Source organism: Bacillus rossius, chromosome 13 (assembly GCF_032445375.1).
Source record: "Bacillus rossius redtenbacheri isolate Brsri chromosome 13, Brsri_v3, whole genome shotgun sequence".
NCBI lineage: Eukaryota > Metazoa > Arthropoda > Insecta > Phasmatodea > Bacillidae > Bacillus > Bacillus rossius.
The window spans coordinates 8,571,118-8,590,530 of NC_086340.1; the positions used below are offsets into that span (position 1 = coordinate 8,571,118).

Below are 19,413 nucleotides of genomic sequence, written 5' to 3' on the forward strand. Positions count from 1 at the left end.
GTGCGCATGCGATTGCTTCAGAAAATAGATATAGGTATCCTATACAGTCGGGTGTGAGTGCCGTGAATTTTATATTTGCTACCAGCACGTAAGCTTTCCTCCTTGTTCAACCAAAAGCGTAGAGAGCGCTGTCGAGACAGTCCCTGCATTTCCCGCATAGGTAGCGCTTCCTACCTTGTTTGAAGAAACAGTAACATGCACAGTTTTTCTTTATGGTGTAAGTATTTCAACAGTGAGTAATATTTATTGTTATTTAATCATCATTGATTAATAAATAATTATAATAACCTGAACAGTTATTTTGAAGTGAGTAATAATCATGTTAAACCATGTTTATTTTAAAAAAATATATTTTCTTTCTCTATTATTCTCTCTCTATCTCTCTATCTTCCGTTTTACCCCTTACTATATACTTTACGAGTCGAAATTTGATTTTCCAAAGAAGTTTCACTTCAATCGCGTGTACTGAGTTACACGTGCTCCTTTTTTTTATAGTTATTTAGTTACTTCTAAGTGGCTGTAAACATTCTTTGATTTCACTGACTTTTAAATTCTTAACAGACTTTTCTGCACGTAAACGTGAAAGTTTGGAGGGTGAAAGGTTGGTAAGCATGGGCGTAAATTAACAGCCTGGGGGGGGGGGGGGGGTAGAGGGCAGGGGAACTTAACCCCCCCCCCCTGGAATTAAAAAGCTCCTCACTGTTTACTGTAGGGGTCCACTTGCGTTTTGAAAATCACAACTGTAGAGCGGGAATGTTACCGCCTTCCTCGGGTATTCTACAGATTTTCTTTCGCCCATGTTGTTAAGTTTGGGTCAGCGACACTCATATGTTTCATTATCTAGCAGGAATTTAAAAAAAGGCGGTTTTGCAGGATAACAATGGAATATCGGTATATTTCAAAAACTTTAAAATTCCGTATTCTGTTTCTCGGAAAATTCACGACTCTGGGAAATTACGAACGAAATGTAAAAATAAATAGAAGTGTCGACAGATTTACACTTAACGGAAAATTTGACAGCTTTGTTTCATACGTAAATATTAATATAACATAACAAATGGGCGCGTGTACTTATGTACGCGCGTGAGAAGTTTTACTTCTTTGGCATCATTAAAAAAAGTTTTTAATTGCATGCAAATAATTAATTACAATAAAATAATAAAAGGGCTGGAAAAATATAGTCAACATAGTCAATAAAGTTCAGTTTAAATTTGAAAAATTAAATAAATAAAATTTAGAGAATAATAAATATATATAACATAATTTGTACTAAATATGATAAGATTCTTAATTTTAAATATTTATTATAGATTATGTAATATTTTAAAAGAAAATAAATAAACAAATAAATTCAAACATTTAATTTAAGTTTATTCATCTTTTAAATATTTATTATTTTCTTAATTTAATATTTACTTTTCATTTTTATCCAAAAGTTTTCATTAAATTTGTTCATTTATTTTAATAGATATTTATTATTTATTCAATTTAATAATAAATATAAAAATTAATATTTTATTTTGAATTTGGTTTTAATTTTTATCACAATTTTTTTGTTAAATGTTATATTAAATGTATTTCTTTATTTTGTAAATATTAAATAACCAATAATAAATATTTAACATTAATAATTTAATACTATTTAGTATTAATTATATTAAATAATAATATTTTAATTTATATCAATAAATAATACATACGGATAGTTAACCTCAATTATATTGGAGCACTTTTAAAAGTATATAAACACAATTTTTTTACTAATATTTACGAATAGTAAATAATATTAATCAAAATATTCAATTTAAATCACTACTGAATATAATTTATTAGCACATATATAATTCGCACTTGTATGAAACTAAAACACGTGTTGTGAATGTAGAAAGTAGAAACATGTGGATAAATATTATAAATATGAAAACAGTGATCAGAGGCGACGAGCGTGCCAACATGCGCGACTAATAGAGGTTCTATTTCTATTTTGTTGGTAGCTTTTTTTCGAGACATAATAAGCGGTTTAGCGGGCAGCTTCAACCTGTTAATTTTGTGTTACAGTGATGCGCGCGCATCTTTAAAATTTCACTCTCATCATTTTTTTCATAACGCGCCTAAAGAAGCATAACTTCGAAAAACAAACTAATTGAAACAAATGATAGAATTACTGGTTTCATTGTAGTCAAATATTGTGCTTACGTTTGCGTACCATAACTTCGTCATTGCGGTACAGGTAAATAAGGCATTTTTATAGTACAAGTACAGATAAGTGTCAAGTACAGTTATAATAATGGTACAAGCGCCGTGATAGTGGTACAAATACCGTGATAATGGGTTCGGTATTTGTATTTATTTATTTATTTATTTATTTATTGGGTACACATCGTTTGCCCTACAGGCGTTTGCCCTAAACGTAGGGCAAATGCCTGTAGGGCAAACGACTTTAGGGCAAATGCCGTTTAGTGCAAACGACTGTAGGGCAAACGCCGGCAAGCACTTATGTTTTGGATTAACGAAACCACACCAACTTTTAGGGCAGACGCCTGTAGGGCAGACGCCTGTAGGGCAAACGACTGTCGAAAAACTTATTTTAGGGCAAACGCCTTTAGGGCAAATGCCGAAGCTTGGTCCGAATGGGATTATCAAACATTTTGTGCAAACGCCTTTAGGGCAAATGCCTGTAGGGCAAACGCCTGTAGGGCAAATGCCTTTAGGGCAAACGCCTGTAGGGCAAATGACTTTAGGGTAAACGAAGCTTAGGTTATTTTGGGTAATGTAGGTTTTTTCAATTATGTATCCATTCAAACAGTGTTCTCGTAGTTTATATTTCCTCCGCAGGTGGCAGTACCTAAATAAATGTTTTCCCTCTAAATGCAAAGTTTACAAAACCGTCACTAGATGGCACTTATGTAAGCCTATATCGAGATTTGGTGGGAATTCATGTGGTATGAACTTCCTAGATTCACCAACAGATGGTTCCCTGCAGTAAGTTCAATGTTATCGAATATTTTTTCTGTAAAATATTTCGGAACATTAGATGATGTAAGGTCTTCGACCAAAAAAAGAAATCGTATAATAAAAAAAAAAACAGTATTGGCGATTTAACAAAAATATCGCTGGAAAAAGGTTCAATTTTTTTTCCGGGGCTTTGCTTATTTCAATTTCAGCTGTCAGACGCGCATTACGCTATGATTACTTAAAATAATACGATCATATAGGTAAATAATGCGAATACTAGCTGTTAAACATTTTCTTAATTAGCATAATAGTACTAATGCGGTTAAACTCCTACATATTGTTCATACTATTTTATTCTGGAATGTATACACAACATACACCTGAAGTACACAATGAAGAAGTATTCTAGTTCGTTTTGTTCTGGGTTTTCCATAATTTGCATTTAGTTTGTAATGTTTGTGTTAGATCATTTTGACGTTCAGTTATAAGAGTTGGCCGATAATAGTAATTGGTTGGCATGATTCTTAAAATAGGCTGTATCCGTAATATAATATATATTTAAATACATTCATAATATTTCCCATATTTACATAGTGGATTCCACTTATATTCCCAAAATAAAATAATGAAGATACGTAATGGTATTTCTCAATAATAATAATAATAATAATAATAATAATAATAATAATAATGTGACTTTAGCGCACCGCACACAGAACGACTTTCCTTGCGGGATTGTATGCATATTTGTTTGTTCCACAATATTCCTTCCTTCTTCCAAACTGACTTGCAGTGACGCGATGTAATGTTCACACTTACTTAATAGTTCATTTTCAGGAAGATCACACCCTTGTACAATAGTAACTTGCCCTGATGAGGATCCATAGTCAACATTTGGTTTAGTCGATTGGAGATCACGCCGTTTTAGTTTCAACCGACTATCTCCTTGGTAAGCCAGTTTACGCCGAGTTGTGCCGTGTCGAATCTTTTTACGAATGACTTTCTTGTGTATTGAACCAGGGCTCCTACCTGACATTTTTTTGAAAGGACTCTTCTCCCAAGCTAAACTATTCTTGAATCTTGTCCTGCCATGTAACATTTACGCTGAAAAGAGTCTCGCTGTGTATGTGTGTAGGTAATTTATTATTTTGCGTCCATTAAATTTGGCAACGAGGCTCGTATAGAATTCTGCCGAATTACTGGTTTTGTTTTCTTTGAGATATCTGTCACAAAAAAAATGTCTTATTAAAAAATTAAAAACCTTTCGTTTGAATAAGATTGTTTTAGATATGAATCGTCTGTGTGCATAATAGTGTCAAATCATATATCCCATAATCATAAATGAAAAATCCCCGATGGCAGCCAGTCGGAAAGGTAGATTTCGCCGTGCGGCCTACCAATATAAAAAAAAACTTTCTGAAAAATTCCAGAAGTTTCAATAACTAAGTAAAATCTTATGAATATTTCTAGAATATCCAATGTAACAATAAATTGCAAATTAATTGTTGGCTCAACAATATGTATGAGATATAAATCCAATCCAACAATACATTAGACATTCATATTTACCTCAATTAGAAATTCTGAAATTCAGAGGACCTAGATAGGAGAAAATATCGTGAAATTTTCTGTAAGTCGCTCTGCGAAATCTACCTAAAAACGATCTCAGGAGAAAAAAAAATTATAGTCACGTACAAACTTAATTTGTGGAGATGAACTGCGCGTGCACAACTAATACTATTTTTAATACATGATTGTTATGCTAACAGTTTTTGTTATGATTTGCTGTCCTGTAAGCCCGCCCCGCACGACGTCCAATATCTGCTTTATATTCTATTATACCCATGGGTATAAAAGTGGGTATATAAATTTCATTAGCAGAAGTGAAGAAATAATTCATTACTCCATACACACGATACCCAGAGTTCTAACAGAGAAAACAGCCAACATATTTGCCGACCAAGGCAAGCAAGTCGGGTTGGCTAAACCTATTGCGTACATTTAACCAAATAATGAATATATATATATATATATATATATACACACACACACACACACATCGTGCCCACTGTTAAAGTCGTAAGACTGTTTGTGGGCATGTGACAAATATGTAATTAACTAAATATAATTGCAAGGGTTTATTTTGAAAATTATGTAATTCGGTGAATTATTTTTTTGAATATTATTTTCTAATCTTCACTTGCAAAAAATATAGAGAAGTTGATTCAGTGTTTAAAAACAAGATCGAAGCAATTTTGAAACTAAATTGTTTTGAAAATATATTAACTAAAATTGCACTATTTTTGCTTATTCATTAGCATCTGAAACAGAGTTATATTTAATGATCTTTCTTTGTGTATTATACTTTTACGTAATTCATTATTGTAATTCCATGACATATCAAAATCGTTCCTAGTTTACACTCATACCTATGACATTCATTCAAATATTGTGGCAATATGGATGATATGATTAAATGCATTTTGAAATGTTGTACATTTCATTGGCTGTCACACATAAAATCAGTCTTTTATTATTCTTCACTTGTTCCCATAAAACTTATTAGGGGTTAAGCTATAGATGGTCTGGGCGAATTAGCAAAATATGCACACTCTCGATGGAAGTATTTTCACCGCACTCTACAAACATATTAATAAAACGACAGATTCAGTTGGGCACATGTTATATAAAAATTGAAAATAGGCATGAAGGTCTCGGAGGCTATTTTAACAGTTACTTTTAAACACTGAAAATGTTTTTATAAATGCATATGTATCATCTTCTGCCTTAAATTATTTTAGGGTCATCGTTTTAGGACGACTTTAAGTGAAAATTCCAGCAGGCAAGGATAATAAAATTTTGTAAGCTCCTTTTGTTAACGCTTGTTTTTATATATAGCAGCAATATTAAATTAAGTTAATTCGTTCGCTAGTTAACCCCCCGCCACCCACCTTGGAAAATATTACATCATCAACCTCTTTGATAAAAATTATTTAAAAAATACAATCCAGTCACTGAGATTCATCTGTTGTAAGGTTCAATTACCAGCTGCATTCTTAGACTTCAACGTTGGGAAAGCAAACCGTATGTGCTGCCATCTAATATGTGAATTTTGTACTTTGTACTCATTTGGAGAATGGTTCCAACATTTGTCAACAGGGGCGACACACGTAAGGACATCTATCTTCGAAAAGGTTCGTAGGGCAAACGCCTGTAGGGCAAACGACTTTAGGGCAAATGCCTTTAGGGCAAACGACTGTAGGGCAAACGCCGGCAAGCATTCATTTTCGGATTATTGAAAATTCGCAAACTTTTAGGGCAAACGCCTGTAGGGCAAACGCCTGTAGGGCAAACGACTGTCGAAAAACTTCTTTTAGGGCAAACGCCTTTAGGGCAAATGCCGGAGCTTGGACCGAATGTGATTATCAAACATTTTGTGCAAACGCCTTTAGGGCAAACGCCTGTAGGGCAAACGCCTGTAGGGCAAACGCCTGTAGGGCAAACGACTTTAGGACAAACGCCTTTAGGGCAAACACTTTTAGGGCAAACGCCTGTTTGGAATGAGGAATGCGAGAATATGCTTCGAAAATGAGTTTAGGGCAAACGCCTGTAGGGCAAACGACGCACTCCCTATTTATTTATTTATTTATTTTTGTGCTGTCAACATTTGTAGGAGGTTTTTTCGTTCTGTTAGTCCATTTTTCTTTTGTTTTTCTTTGTTTGTTGACCTTATTCCTGTTGTGGAGTAGTGTGTGGTGTTTATATCCTGACAACAGCAATTTTTTTTTGCTTTATTTGTGTTTTTGTCATTTTTTTTGTGTAGTTTTCTTCTACAGACATACATGATACATGTGTTTAGCAATGGCGTATGTCCAAAAGCCTACATCAAGTCATGCACTCCCATTTGCACAAATCTTTCAAAGATAATAAGCGCCATTAAAATTGTACGTCTGAGATTTGCGGTACGGCCGAGAATCCTGGTACGTGCGCCAATCCTTCGCGTGGGCCGGGTGGGGGGGAGGGGGGGTAGAGTCACAAGGGGGGAGGAAGTGGAAGCACCTTCTCGAAGTCTGCCACGAGGTATTTATCACCGCTCGGCTGGGAGTGAGACGTCGGGCTTTTGAGAAAGGGATGACGGTTGGCGGTAAGTGGGCGAGGCAAGGACGGGAAACGTGTCAACAACATCGATCATCGCAGCACGGCGAGCCGGCCTGTGTCGAGAAGAAGACTCAACAGCGCTGGCATCGCTGTCGCTGGATACCCTCTTCCGCCATCGGGAAAAAAGCTAACCTCAGGCGTTTTTCTAGGTTATTACCTAACCAAGTGTTTTGTCTCAGTTGTGAAGAAGATACATGTCCTGAAGTGTTGCCACTTTTTTTTTTTGACGTGACAACGTGTAATAAATTGATTAACGCCGGCTGCACGCGCTAAAAAGTGTCCCGTTACGCACATTGTCCCGTTACGCCGTGTCCCGTTACGCTCATTGTACGCTTGCGCCGCATCTATCTCTCTTCCACTCGATTGGAACAAACCATCGATTTGACTTTTTTTCGAATCACGTTAAACTTGAAACACTCCCATTCGTTTCCGACTTTTCCTATCATCGTCCTATCCTTAACAGAATAACACAGATTGGAACAAGTTAAATAGCAAACATGTATAAAAGTTATAGTTAAAATAATCTCTTTTTTAAAGTAATAAATATATTTGAATTAATGAGCGCAAATAAAAGTAAATTGATCAATTAAATTGTAGATTTCATTTCACTCCTTCTTTGTACCATACAAAATAGTGATAATTCAATAAAAATGATTCAATTTTATTCATAAAAGTATGCAATAATTTCATTAATGTTTTGTTATGACGTTGTCACGTTAAACTATCGTCCGTAAACTGACTTTACAGACAACCAATTTTTTTTCAATACAATATATTAATTATCTATCCTAAATTATTGAATAAATAAAAAAAGTTATTTGTAATTTTTTTATTTAATTAGCTAAACTTGTGTTAGCTAATTCTTTTGTATTAGCTTAGACGCCTTAGACGTATCAAGAACTCAATGTAACACATACCTACGTAAATAATAATCTTATAATAAGCAAAGCATGGGTAAAGGTACGTACATGGTAATAAACCGATGTATAGAATATATCGATGTTTTGAAGCCGATACCAATATAATTCGTGCGATATGTTGAAAGACCGATATATCGATATGTTCGACAGTGTTGCCATCGCTACACAGGGACCGCCTGCCTATAGCCGCGAGGAGGTATAGAAGCAGGCGCGCGTTGTCAACAAGCGGCAACGTGGCAACGTCGCAGAAGTGGACTGCCGTGCGCTCTGGCGGCCCTAGCTCGCACCTTCACTCAACACTGGGGTCAGGGGTGTCCAAGGAGCGGCGTGGGTTTCGTGGCACAAACTGCGTCGTTTTTTTTTGTGGGGATTCGCGCGGAAGTGATGAAAAATGGGTTAGCTAATAGTTTAACGGTAAGAAGGGGAAATTGAAAGACGCCACAATTGTTTCAACAGTTTTTATACCATAAAATGATGTTGAAAACTTGGCATTGTTTGAAGCAAAGATCACACATTAAGAGATTTACAATGACACTAGCTGCCCGACCCGGCTTCGGACGTTTGTTTTAATACGGCGGGGGGGGGGGGGGGGGGGGGGGGGGGGAGAATGAGACCAAATCTCTTATTTACAGTTATAATAAATTAAATAAAATGAAAATTAATTAATTTTGACAAAAACTTAACACAATGCTTTGTAATGTACCGAAGAAAAAACGAATAGCACCGATGGTTTCCCGACTCTCGAGCACGCAACGTTGTCATGAAGACGAAGTACCCACTGTTTCCCGGGCTTAAACACCAATCAACATTGATAATCAGTTTATTATTAATTATAAATTATTAAGACCATTAATCGAAATAAAAACTATCCTGTCTCTCAAGTTGGAAAAAATTACACATAAATGCCAATTTTCATCGAAATCGGTTGACTTGGTGAAGAGTTCACTGGAAACAAACATCAGGACACTGGATTTATAGGCAATATATTAAGATAGTTTATATTGAAAGTATTGTTTAGTCATCCCCAAAAAATTATTTCAATACTAAACGTTAATGACTTAAACTTTTTGCAGAAGAAATTCGTGTCCCTTCATTCTTTTGTACAGTAGTTATGTAACTCAAGCTGTAGCGAGTCCCGTCTTTATAGAATAGGCCACGTTACTGGTGACTACAGCTCACGAAGATACTAGCGCCGTCTACTCGTTCTCGGAGCATGGACGTAACGATTGAGAATTTCAAATTTCCTTAATCCACGATAACAAAAAAATTGTGTTCGTGACTGTGATAAGTAATTGGTGAGTGCGTTAAAATAAACAAAAAAAAATTGGTTGTCTGTAAAGTCGGTTTACGGACGATAGTTTAATGTGACAACGTCATAACAAAACATTGATGAAATGATTGAATACTTTTATGAATAAAATTGAATCAATTTTATTTTAATAATAAAAGAATAAATACTTGAAATTATACTAGTAATCAAATTTTTAAAATGCAAGAATAATTAACCTTAATTGCCGAAATTGTTGTTGTAATAAGCAATGAAAACCACATTAACTTTTCACTTCACTTTATAAAAAGTCGAGTGGAAGAGAGATAGATGCGGCACAAGCGTACAATGAGCGTAACGGGACACAGCGTAACGGAAACATGTGCGTAACGGAACAATGTGCGTAACGGGACACTTTTTCGTGCGTGCAGCCGGCGTTCATCGATTTATTAGACGTTGTCACGTCAAAAAAAATTAATGATTGAACTCCACGCGTCTGGAAAATGTCCGACTAAACAAGTTTCCGCAAATACTGCAATAATATCGTCGCTGGAATAAAATAAACTAATTGAGAACAACAACTATGAAGGGTGTGACAGGGAACCGGTAAAGGTTATACTGGAGTATCAAATTGATAAATGGGGTGCTGACGACTACTTGCGATAGTCAAGTGTGACCGAGCACTAGAATGATTCCCGGTCCAGAGGCGCAGGGGAAGCCATCTTTTCACACAGACGAGAGAGCCAAACTCCCGATCGTGCATCTTCGGTTTTTTTTGTTCATTGTAAATAAATATGGCGGTGTTGATAAAAGGATACTAATGGTCAATTAGCTACATTATAAATACTTTAAAACATTGTGGACGGTTGATTTGGTTAGGATAGCTACATTAAAGATACGGGGAAAAAAAAAAGCATGAACTTCGGGGAACTTCGGGTTTTGGCTCTCTCGTCTGTGAAAAGAAGGCTTCCCGAGGTGCATAGGGTGGATGCGGGAAGCCTACGATTCACTCATCTTTCTGGACATACCCGAATACTCACGTTGGCAAGCCTTCTTTCAACAGACGAGAGAGCCAAACTCCCGATCGTGCATCTTCGGGGTTATTTTTTTGTTCATTGTAAATAAATATACAACTCATGATAACTAATGGTCAATTAGGTTAGGTTAGCTACATTATAAATACCTAATTTAAAACATTGTGGACAGTTTGTTTGGTTAGGATAGCTACATTAAAAATACTGTGAAATCATGTAAAAACTGTTTCCTAGCGCTGGATAGCTACACATTAAAAATTTATTTGCTAAGCAACCATAAAATGATTTTACAGTATTTTTAAAATGTAGCTATACTTACATTATATAACCAACCGTCCACAATGTTTTATAAAGTATTTATATTTACTTCTTGCTAATTTTAAGAATGACATCTTATAAGTTGAACCTGCGCATTTGGAGAGTAAATGCCCCGCGAAATTCCCCCCCCCCCCCAAATAAATACACCTCCTGTTGTGGTACTGGAAAAAAAAAAAAAAGCGAGCATGAACTTGGGGAACATCGGGGGGTTTTGGCTCTCTCTCGTCTGTGAAAAGAAGGGCTTGCCAACGTGAGCATTCGGGTAGGTATGTATGTCCAGAAGGATGAGTGAATCTCGTAGGCTTCCCGGTGGACTTTTTTTTTTTTTTTTTCCTAACCTAAGTTAAAACTATGTGTGAAAAGGGAGGGGTCTGGGTAGGGAAGACTCTAAAGTGCGTCTCAGGGCAAGCCCCTATACGCTCTAAACATGCGGGTTTTTTAACCATGTGGATGCGCGTGTGACGGCGGAGGAGGAGGAGTAGGGGAGGAGGGGGTGTACCTGGACACGATGGAGGTCTTGCCGACGCGCGAAGACCCCAGCAGCACGAGGCGGTAGCAGTTCCTGGGCGGCGGCCGGCAGCTGTCCTCGCACGAGGAGGACGACCCGGGGCTGGGGGCGGACCCCGCCGCCTGCTGCTGGGGCAGCATGGGCGACTCCGGCCCGCCGCCGCCGCCCCCGCCGCCGCCGCCGCCGCCGCCCCCGCCGCCGCCGCCGCCGCCGCACAGCAGCCGCCCCAGGCGCGAGGCCGCGGCGCTAACCGCCGCCCGCCAAGGGCTTGCCTCCAGCCCGCCGTCGGCGCGGACTCGAAGGGGCGCGTGTGCGGATCGACGATCTGAAAGAAAGAATTTTTGAAACCCTTGCACTCCTGATTCGTTTGTTTATCCGCCGTAACGATCATCTCCGAGGAAGCATTTACAAAATTGTTTTCCCTGTCTACAAGTCGCCGCCTGAGAATTGGAGTGTTCCATGTCAACTTTTTTAGGTTTTTTTTATGCTATGGACACGAAATTAATATTAGTATTCATTTGTACTATATCCACACACGTCTACGCACATGAAAATGTTTTTTTTTTCTTAATTTAAGACCAATAGTATTTTGTTCTATGCCATGATATTCATGGTTATTTGAACTTTCAAATGCTTATGTCTCAGTTCCGACTTCAATGGACATAGAACACTCCAATTCTCAGGCGACGAAGTATAGCTTTTGGCTTCCGGGTTTGTAGCCGCGTCCTAGGGCGAATATAATTCACCGACGTTTCCGGGTCGACATTGCAGTCTCCACCATCAGGGACCAGTTACCTGCCGGTTCACTCATGAGCCAGTAGCGGATCCAGAGGGGGGGGGGGGGGGGCTAAGGGGCACAAGCTTCCTCCAAAAGCATCTGGGTCCACTATTGTTTTAGTGTTTGCCTAGATAAAGCCTAGCCTCAGCTGGGTCAAGTCCCTCCCAAACCAAAATCGTGGATCCGCCACTGCTCATGGCAATTGCTCTATGAGTGGGACACACACTAGTCAAATCAAAAACCGTGCGATTACTAGAGTGAACTTAAATCAAATGCAAAAAAAAAATTACCATAAAAATCACGGGAGTTTTGAAAGATGCCAACTAAATATGTGTGTGTTTCTGCACAGCTTGTGTAATTTTTCGTCCTTAATATTTCGCCGCCACCCCTCCCATACCAGCGACATTAAATATGTATAGTTCCGTATCTTCCATGCCACATTTAATAAGTTTCTTCATAACTTAATTTTATAATTTTTTTAAATCTTAATATTTGACTTGCGCCGTCTCTGAACGTTTCGCGCTAAACTTTAATTGGAAACTAAAGCAAAAAAAAAACCTAAATGGTAATCACTGGCCAATTTGTCTAGGTACAATGGGAAGGGAAATTTATCAGTTGATTACAATAAATGTTTTTCCTCATATCAAATATCAAATAGACACTTACCTAGGTACTTTTAATAATAGAGTTTATGAAGGAATTTTAAAAAAATAATTTTTATTATGTCAAATTAAACTACATTTAATGTTTTCTTTAAAAATGTTGGATTTTTTTTAAAAATATGGTTGTTGATCTCCAAAGGCTAGAAAAAAAATTTCCACGTTTTATTTATGATTTTGTAAATCCTGTTATTTATCAGAACAGGTCATAGAAACATTTTACAAAAACCTCATATCTAAGCTTAAACGAATCACTTTAAATCTAAATTAAGCGGGTTTTAAACTTCTCCGTCATAATTTAATTTAATCTGAACATTTTCCTAGGTGCGTGTATTTATTATTTTTTAAAGTTTAAATAAACGAATGGCTATTAGCCTCTCACAGTGAAGCTCGCCGCACCGAACTCACTGTGCATGCTTCAGGGATTACCGTAATAAAAGCTCGATATCGATTCCTACGTGGTACGGTTTTTATTGACATGACACGAATCCCTTGCCCGTTTCCATGGCAACATCATTGCGAGTCAGTTCAGCGCAATGAAAACAAGAAAACGAGTGTCTTATAAATCACCACACTTTTTTTTTTTTAAATTTTAAGCTCAAACAAAGTAGTTGACATGTGCCCGAAATAATAATAATACATGTGAATACATACGAAATTAAATTAAGTAAAGTCTCTGATTCCTTTAGTGTGTCAATTATATCAATAATTAACAGTAAATACTTAATTTATATAATAAAGTATATAATTAACTACACTATTTGCTAAAGGAATATTAGAAAAATTATAATATTTTTTATCAGGCACACTTGTTAAAATATTCATTCAAACCCACATGTATGTACCAGTGACCATAATTTATTTTTACAGTTAAATTTTAATTTCTGAAGTGAAGTTTCGCTTGGTGCCCAACGAAAATATTTCGATATGATTTTGGTTGCATTTAAAATTGATCTCAAGTAACGACTTCAACTCACTTTTGTGTTAAATACCTCACAGTTTGTTGGGCTCCGCAAATTAAGCCCTAGTTGACTTACACACACTGAATTACATCTTCCTACCTACATCCACTTTAACACAACAACGAAGCTTTATAAAATAGTTACTGCATTTCTCTCTTTGAACTCTTCACAGAAGACCACTTTGCCTTTGATTTCACACACGTGACTGTTCGAACAATGGAAGCCGGTCGTTTGAAAAAGATAACACGTTTCAATTTTCTCTCCCACTTCGCTCGGGGTGGAAACGGGTTAGGAGAGGAGGGAAATTAAATAAACAGATGGGAAGTTTGTTTGCGGAGAATGGCGTGATAGCAGCTGGCCGCGGGATGTGAAGGTGCGACTCTCTCTCTCTCTCTTTCGAGAGAGAGAGAGAGAGAGAGAGAGAGAGATAGAAACAACGGGAAGGCTATTGTCGCCACTGTGGCGGACAGACAGCAGGGCGTTGCGCTGTCGGAAAGCAACAGAACTCGTTTGACTGCAAGAATCACACAAGCGACGGAAATGTTTTTTTCATGCGCGTCGAAACTTTGCCTCACTTCTCTGCTCCTCTTGACTCCTAAAAATCAACTGCGAAAAAAAATAACACCATCACGGTTTGCAAATATTAAAAATAGGGAGGTGTTAAAAAAATCTCTAATGAAATACTGGTAATTGATTTACGGGAACGCACCACAACGCCGAATTGCCAAATTGACCACAACGCCGACAGCTATAAAACTGCTGTGTACCACAACGCCGAATTACCACAACGTCGAAATACACTAACGCCGAAAAATGTCATTGCAGGACTACCACAAAGGTTAGGTTAGACTAGGTTAGGTTAGGTTAGACTAGACTAGGTTAGGTTAGGTTAGACTAGACTAGGTTAGGTTAGACTAGGTTAGGTTGGACTAGGTTAGGTTAGACTAGGTTAGGTTAGACTAGGTTAGGTTAGACTAGGTTAGGTTAGACTATATTAGGCTAGGTTAGGTTAGGCTAGGATAGGCTAGGTTAAGTTAGGTTATATTACGCTAGGTTAGGTTAGGTTAGGTTAGGTAAGGTTAGGTTTGATTAAGGTATTTCGGCGTTAAGGTACATTTAAGAAACACACACAAATTCGTTCAGTTATTTCGGCGTTGTGGTACACAGCAGTTTTCTAGATGTCGGCGTTGTGGTCAATTTTGACATTAGGCGTTATGGTATTTCGGCGTTGTAGTAACGACCCTTGATTTACTGTTGCATAGTATGACGAGAAATCCGAGTTGTATTCCTAAATTCAAAAGTACGCCAACGTCTGAAATATTAACTATGATTGACATGTTCAATGTAGGCACCAAATTTAACAACACCGGCAAACAGAATTCTTGGTCCACTTTTAATGCTTCAAGAAAAGTGCTTCTAGTTATCTGAGATAAATCACCTTCAAATTAAAAAAAAAATGCAGTGGTCGCCGATATACTCACACTGTATATTTTCTGAGCCGTCAGAAAATTGTCAAAATTTAAAGCTGCGATTTTCTAGACGGACAATTGGAAATTCGTGGATAGTGACTTTACTCTTGCAGACGGCCGCCAATTAAGGGATCAATCGCTGTCGCGGGCAAACCTTATATCAGTGCAATGAGAGATCATCTCGAAAAATACATGGCCCTACACTGTTATAAATTACAGCAAGATCACGGACTTTTCAACGAAGAATTGACCTGAAATAAACGAAGAGATCTTCTTGATTCCAGATATCTGAATCTTTGTAGAAACTTATCCGTATTCGGACTTCCGAGTTATGTGTTTCGATTTAAAAAAAACTGTTAAAACTCACGTGAAAGAAATAAGAACGTTTTTTTGTTGTAGACTTAAAAAGTTTTGTTGATTTTTTTGACGTGACAACGTCTAATAAATCGATGAACGCCGGCTGCACACACGAAAAAGTGTCCCGTTACGCTCATTGTACGCTTGCGCCGCATCTATCTCTCTTCCACTCGACTGTTTATAAAGTGAAGTGAAAATTTAATGTGTTTTTCATTGCTTATTATAACAATAATAAAGGCAATAAAGGTTAATTATTCTTGCATTTTAAAAATCTGATTACTAGTATAATTTCAAGTATTTATTCTTTTATTATTAAAATAAAAATTATTCAATTTTATTCATAAAGTATGCAATCATTTCATCAATGTTTTGTTATGACGTCACGTTAAACTATCGTCCGTAAACCGACTTTACAGACAACCAATTTTTTTAATTTACCGAGTTTATTCCTTTGGATTCGTGATAAAACTTAGGTGAACTCAGTATCCATAAATTTACCAACATAACCGTAATTTACAAAGATCCCTGGAAAATTTGTAACCCGTGTTCTTAAATTTAAGGTGAAAATTTTTAACGGTGCGCTCATAGCTCGTTCAGTCATTTGCTGACACATTCCAGGTATATGTGACATGTTGGCAGCAACCTACGTAGTTCTGACTTTGAGAGTGACCTCGTTCTGACAGAGCGAGTGGGGAAATCAGAGGCCGTTGCGCATGGAGCGTTTGCTATTCGTCTGAAAAAAAATAACCACATGCACGTCTCGGAAATATTCCTCCCGGTCAGAAAAGAGGACACGAGTGTGTTTCGTGGAGTATTTTTGGGTGTGGACATAAATTTTTGCTATTAGTTACTGTCTCCATTTAATTTCAAACCCGAAGAGCTTTTTTTTTTTTTTTTTTTTTTGCGCCACTCTGCTTGTACGGGTAATTCTCTGGAGAGCCTGGGGGAGGGGGAGGGTGGGGAGAGTGGGGGAGGTAAGTAATTAATTTGTGCGCCGCCGCAATTAATTCAGCTGAATTAATCTGATTAATGCGTGTTGTTCGTGTGTGAGCGCACGAGGGTCACGAAGACTGCAGATTGGATTCCCCCGGGGCGGCGAGGGAGGGCGCGTCGTCAGGGGCGGGAGGGAGTGTCTGTGTCAGCGCGAGTTCAGCCCGCGGATCGCCTGTGGATCACCTGTGACCTGTTGCAGATCACTAGTGGCCAGTTACAGATCACTAGTGGCCAGTTGCAGATCTCTAGTGGCCGGTTGCAGATCACTAGTGGCCAGTTACAGATCTCTAGTGGCCGGTTGCAGATCACTAGTGGCCAGTTGCAGATCACTAGTGGCCAGTTACAGATCTCTAGTGGCCGGTTGCAGATCACTAGTGGCCAGTTACAGATCTCTAGTGGCCGGTTGCAGATCACTAGTGGCCAGTTACAGATCTCTAGTGGCCGGTTGCAGATCTCTAGTGGCCGGTTGCAGATCACTAGTGGCCAGTTACAGATCTCTAGTGGCCGGTTGCAGATCACTAGTGGCCAGTTACAGATCTCTAGTGGCCGGTTGCAGATCACTAGTGGCCAGTTACAGATCACTAGTGGCCAGTTGCAGATCTCTAGTGGCCGGTTGCAGATCACTAGTGGCCAGTTACAGATCTCTAGTGGCCGGTTGCAGATCACTAGTGGCCAGTTGCAGATCACTAGTGGCCAGTTACAGATCTCTAGTGGCCGGTTGCAGATCACTAGTGGCCAGTTACAGATCTCTAGTGGCCGGTTGCAGATCACTAGTGGCCAGTTACAGATCTCTAGTGGCCGGTTGCAGATCTCTAGTGGCCGGTTGCAGATCACTAGTGGCCAGTTACAGATCTCTAGTGGCCGGTTGCAGATCACTAGTGGCCAGTTACAGATCACTAGTGGCCAGTTGCAGATCTCTAGTGGCCGGTTGCAGATCACTAGTGGCCAGTTACAGATCTCTAGTGGCCGGTTGCAGATCACTAGTGGCCAGTTGCAGATCACTAGTGGCCAGTTGCAGATCTCTAGTGGCCAGTTACAGATCACTAGTGGCCAGTTGCAGATCTCTAGTGGCCGGTTGCAGATCACTAGTGGCCAGTTGCAGATCACTAGTGGCCAGTTACAGATCTCTAGTGGCCGGTTGCAGATCACTAGTGGCCAGTTGCAGATCACTAGTGGCCAGTTACAGATCACTAGTGGCTGTTGGAGATCCGCTGGTCTGATCATCGCCCAATCACATTCTCTGTTACGCCGTGGCGTCGCGGGCGCTGAGCGAAGATCACTGGGAGCTTCGACGTGAACCGAAGCTTGGGTCGGTCCATGGCAGTTGGCAGTCAATGATCACGGTCCGACACATGGACGGCATTTTCACGGACTCTTGATGCACGTAAATTTAATCAGACATAAATATTAGAGTATCGTTTACAAAATTTCATGATCATATGCAATTCACTTTTCGACAAATTATTACTTATTCTAGTGTTACAACCTATTTTAACACGAAATACCTACATATTTAAGTGTTTGCAATTTTGTTTTTACTTTTATGTTTAAATAGTTTATTTCATCGTAATTACTTTCCATGTTAAAAAGAAGTTTTTTTTTGGTTTCAAAACCTATATAACAAATAACCATTATTTATTTAACATTTAAGTGCCTTCCAACAGTTAAAGCCAGGCAGACACTTTACAAATAATGTAGTAAATACTGTTACGAGTATAATTTGGGGGAACTGGGTTCGTAAGGGATAGCCCATTTAAGTTTTATCACAATTTTATTAATTACTAATAATTACATTACTAATGAATAATTGTTCTTAAAAATGTCCTACCGCCAATCACTGGCAGTTAAAAATGTTTATACTCAAGTCACTCAATGTGTGTCAAGTTCCACAGTTCGCACTCCTCACTGGAGCTGGGCTCGACAGTGGTTCGCCCCTCACCTCGCGCCTGTACGCACACACGGTCTCGCGCCACTCAGTCGCACTCTCTAGATCCCGTCGCTCCACGTCGCGCCACTCTCGAGGGGGTCTCTCACCCTCTTCGCCGATGTCGCACTTCCCCTCGCTCGCGGAACTCTCCGAACTCTCATAACTCGCTCGGAACTGGTCGCGCAACTTGGCGTCGCTGCTTATATACTTGCGGCGCCCTTCTCGAACCGACGATAGCGGCCGTGTGACGGATCGCGTCCATTCCGGGCCGGACCCGAGAAGTCCAGAAAAGCGGTGTTTTGTTCTCGCCGCTCCGCGCGGCGGCTTCGCGGAATTCTCAAGGCCGCTCAGCGATAGATAACAGCGCCGAGGCAGGACGATTCGCGGGGAGTGGGGGGAAGGGGGGAGGGGTGGTGAGGCGCGCATGACGTCAGTGGCCGTGTGAGACGCCCCAGGGCCCGCTCATGTACATACGTAACACGCATCGTGGCTCCGCTTCCCAGTTCGTAACAATACGCAAACATCACACTACTGAGCACAGGACAACACAACAATGATCCTCGAGGCAATGGCAATCAGTAAGCAAAAAACAACAAAAACATCAAAACAATTCATGAATATGATTTAATTAATAAAAATATTGCATTTGTCCATTCGCATAATACTTTAAGGATTGGATTTTCACTAAAAATTTTGTATTTTGCGAATGATAACTACATGCGTGTAAGTTTCGCGGGTCTCACGACAGTGATCGAACCATATGTTTAAAGCGAATAGTTCATTAGTAAATTGTTGTTCGTTAGACTTGATGGAGAAAAAAAAATTGGCGCCGTTGTTGGTGTCTCGCCGCCTCCACAGGTGGTGAGTGTGAAAAAAAAAGGGGGAGGGGGTAGGTATGCACCCTCCCTCTGCCCCCCCTCCTTGTTCAAGGTCCCTGTACCCCCTCCTTCACCCAGTCTGCCGCTATCGATCCCCGCTAGGAGCGCTGGCGTCGCGCGCCGCCACTATCCAGCCACTGTTCTATCTATAACCTCCCTCGCGCGAAACCATCCCCTCACCCACCACAGTCGATGACTATAGCATGTCTCATCTTTAGTTCGCAGCTGTG

General features: G+C 39.2%; 1 protein-coding gene across 1 annotated transcript in view; it reads right to left on the bottom strand.

Annotated features, from left to right (window-relative positions):
* LOC134538592 (GTP-binding protein Rhes) overlaps positions 1-11,300 on the bottom strand; it is a 51,396-nt gene extending 40,096 nt beyond the window's left edge. Inside the window, exon 1 of the mRNA XM_063380018.1 lies at positions 11,152-11,300. Within this exon, the coding sequence (XP_063236088.1) occupies positions 11,152-11,300 (149 nt within the window). The remainder of the gene's footprint in view (positions 1-11,151) is intronic.
* Positions 11,301-19,413: the final 8,113 nt, after the last annotated feature.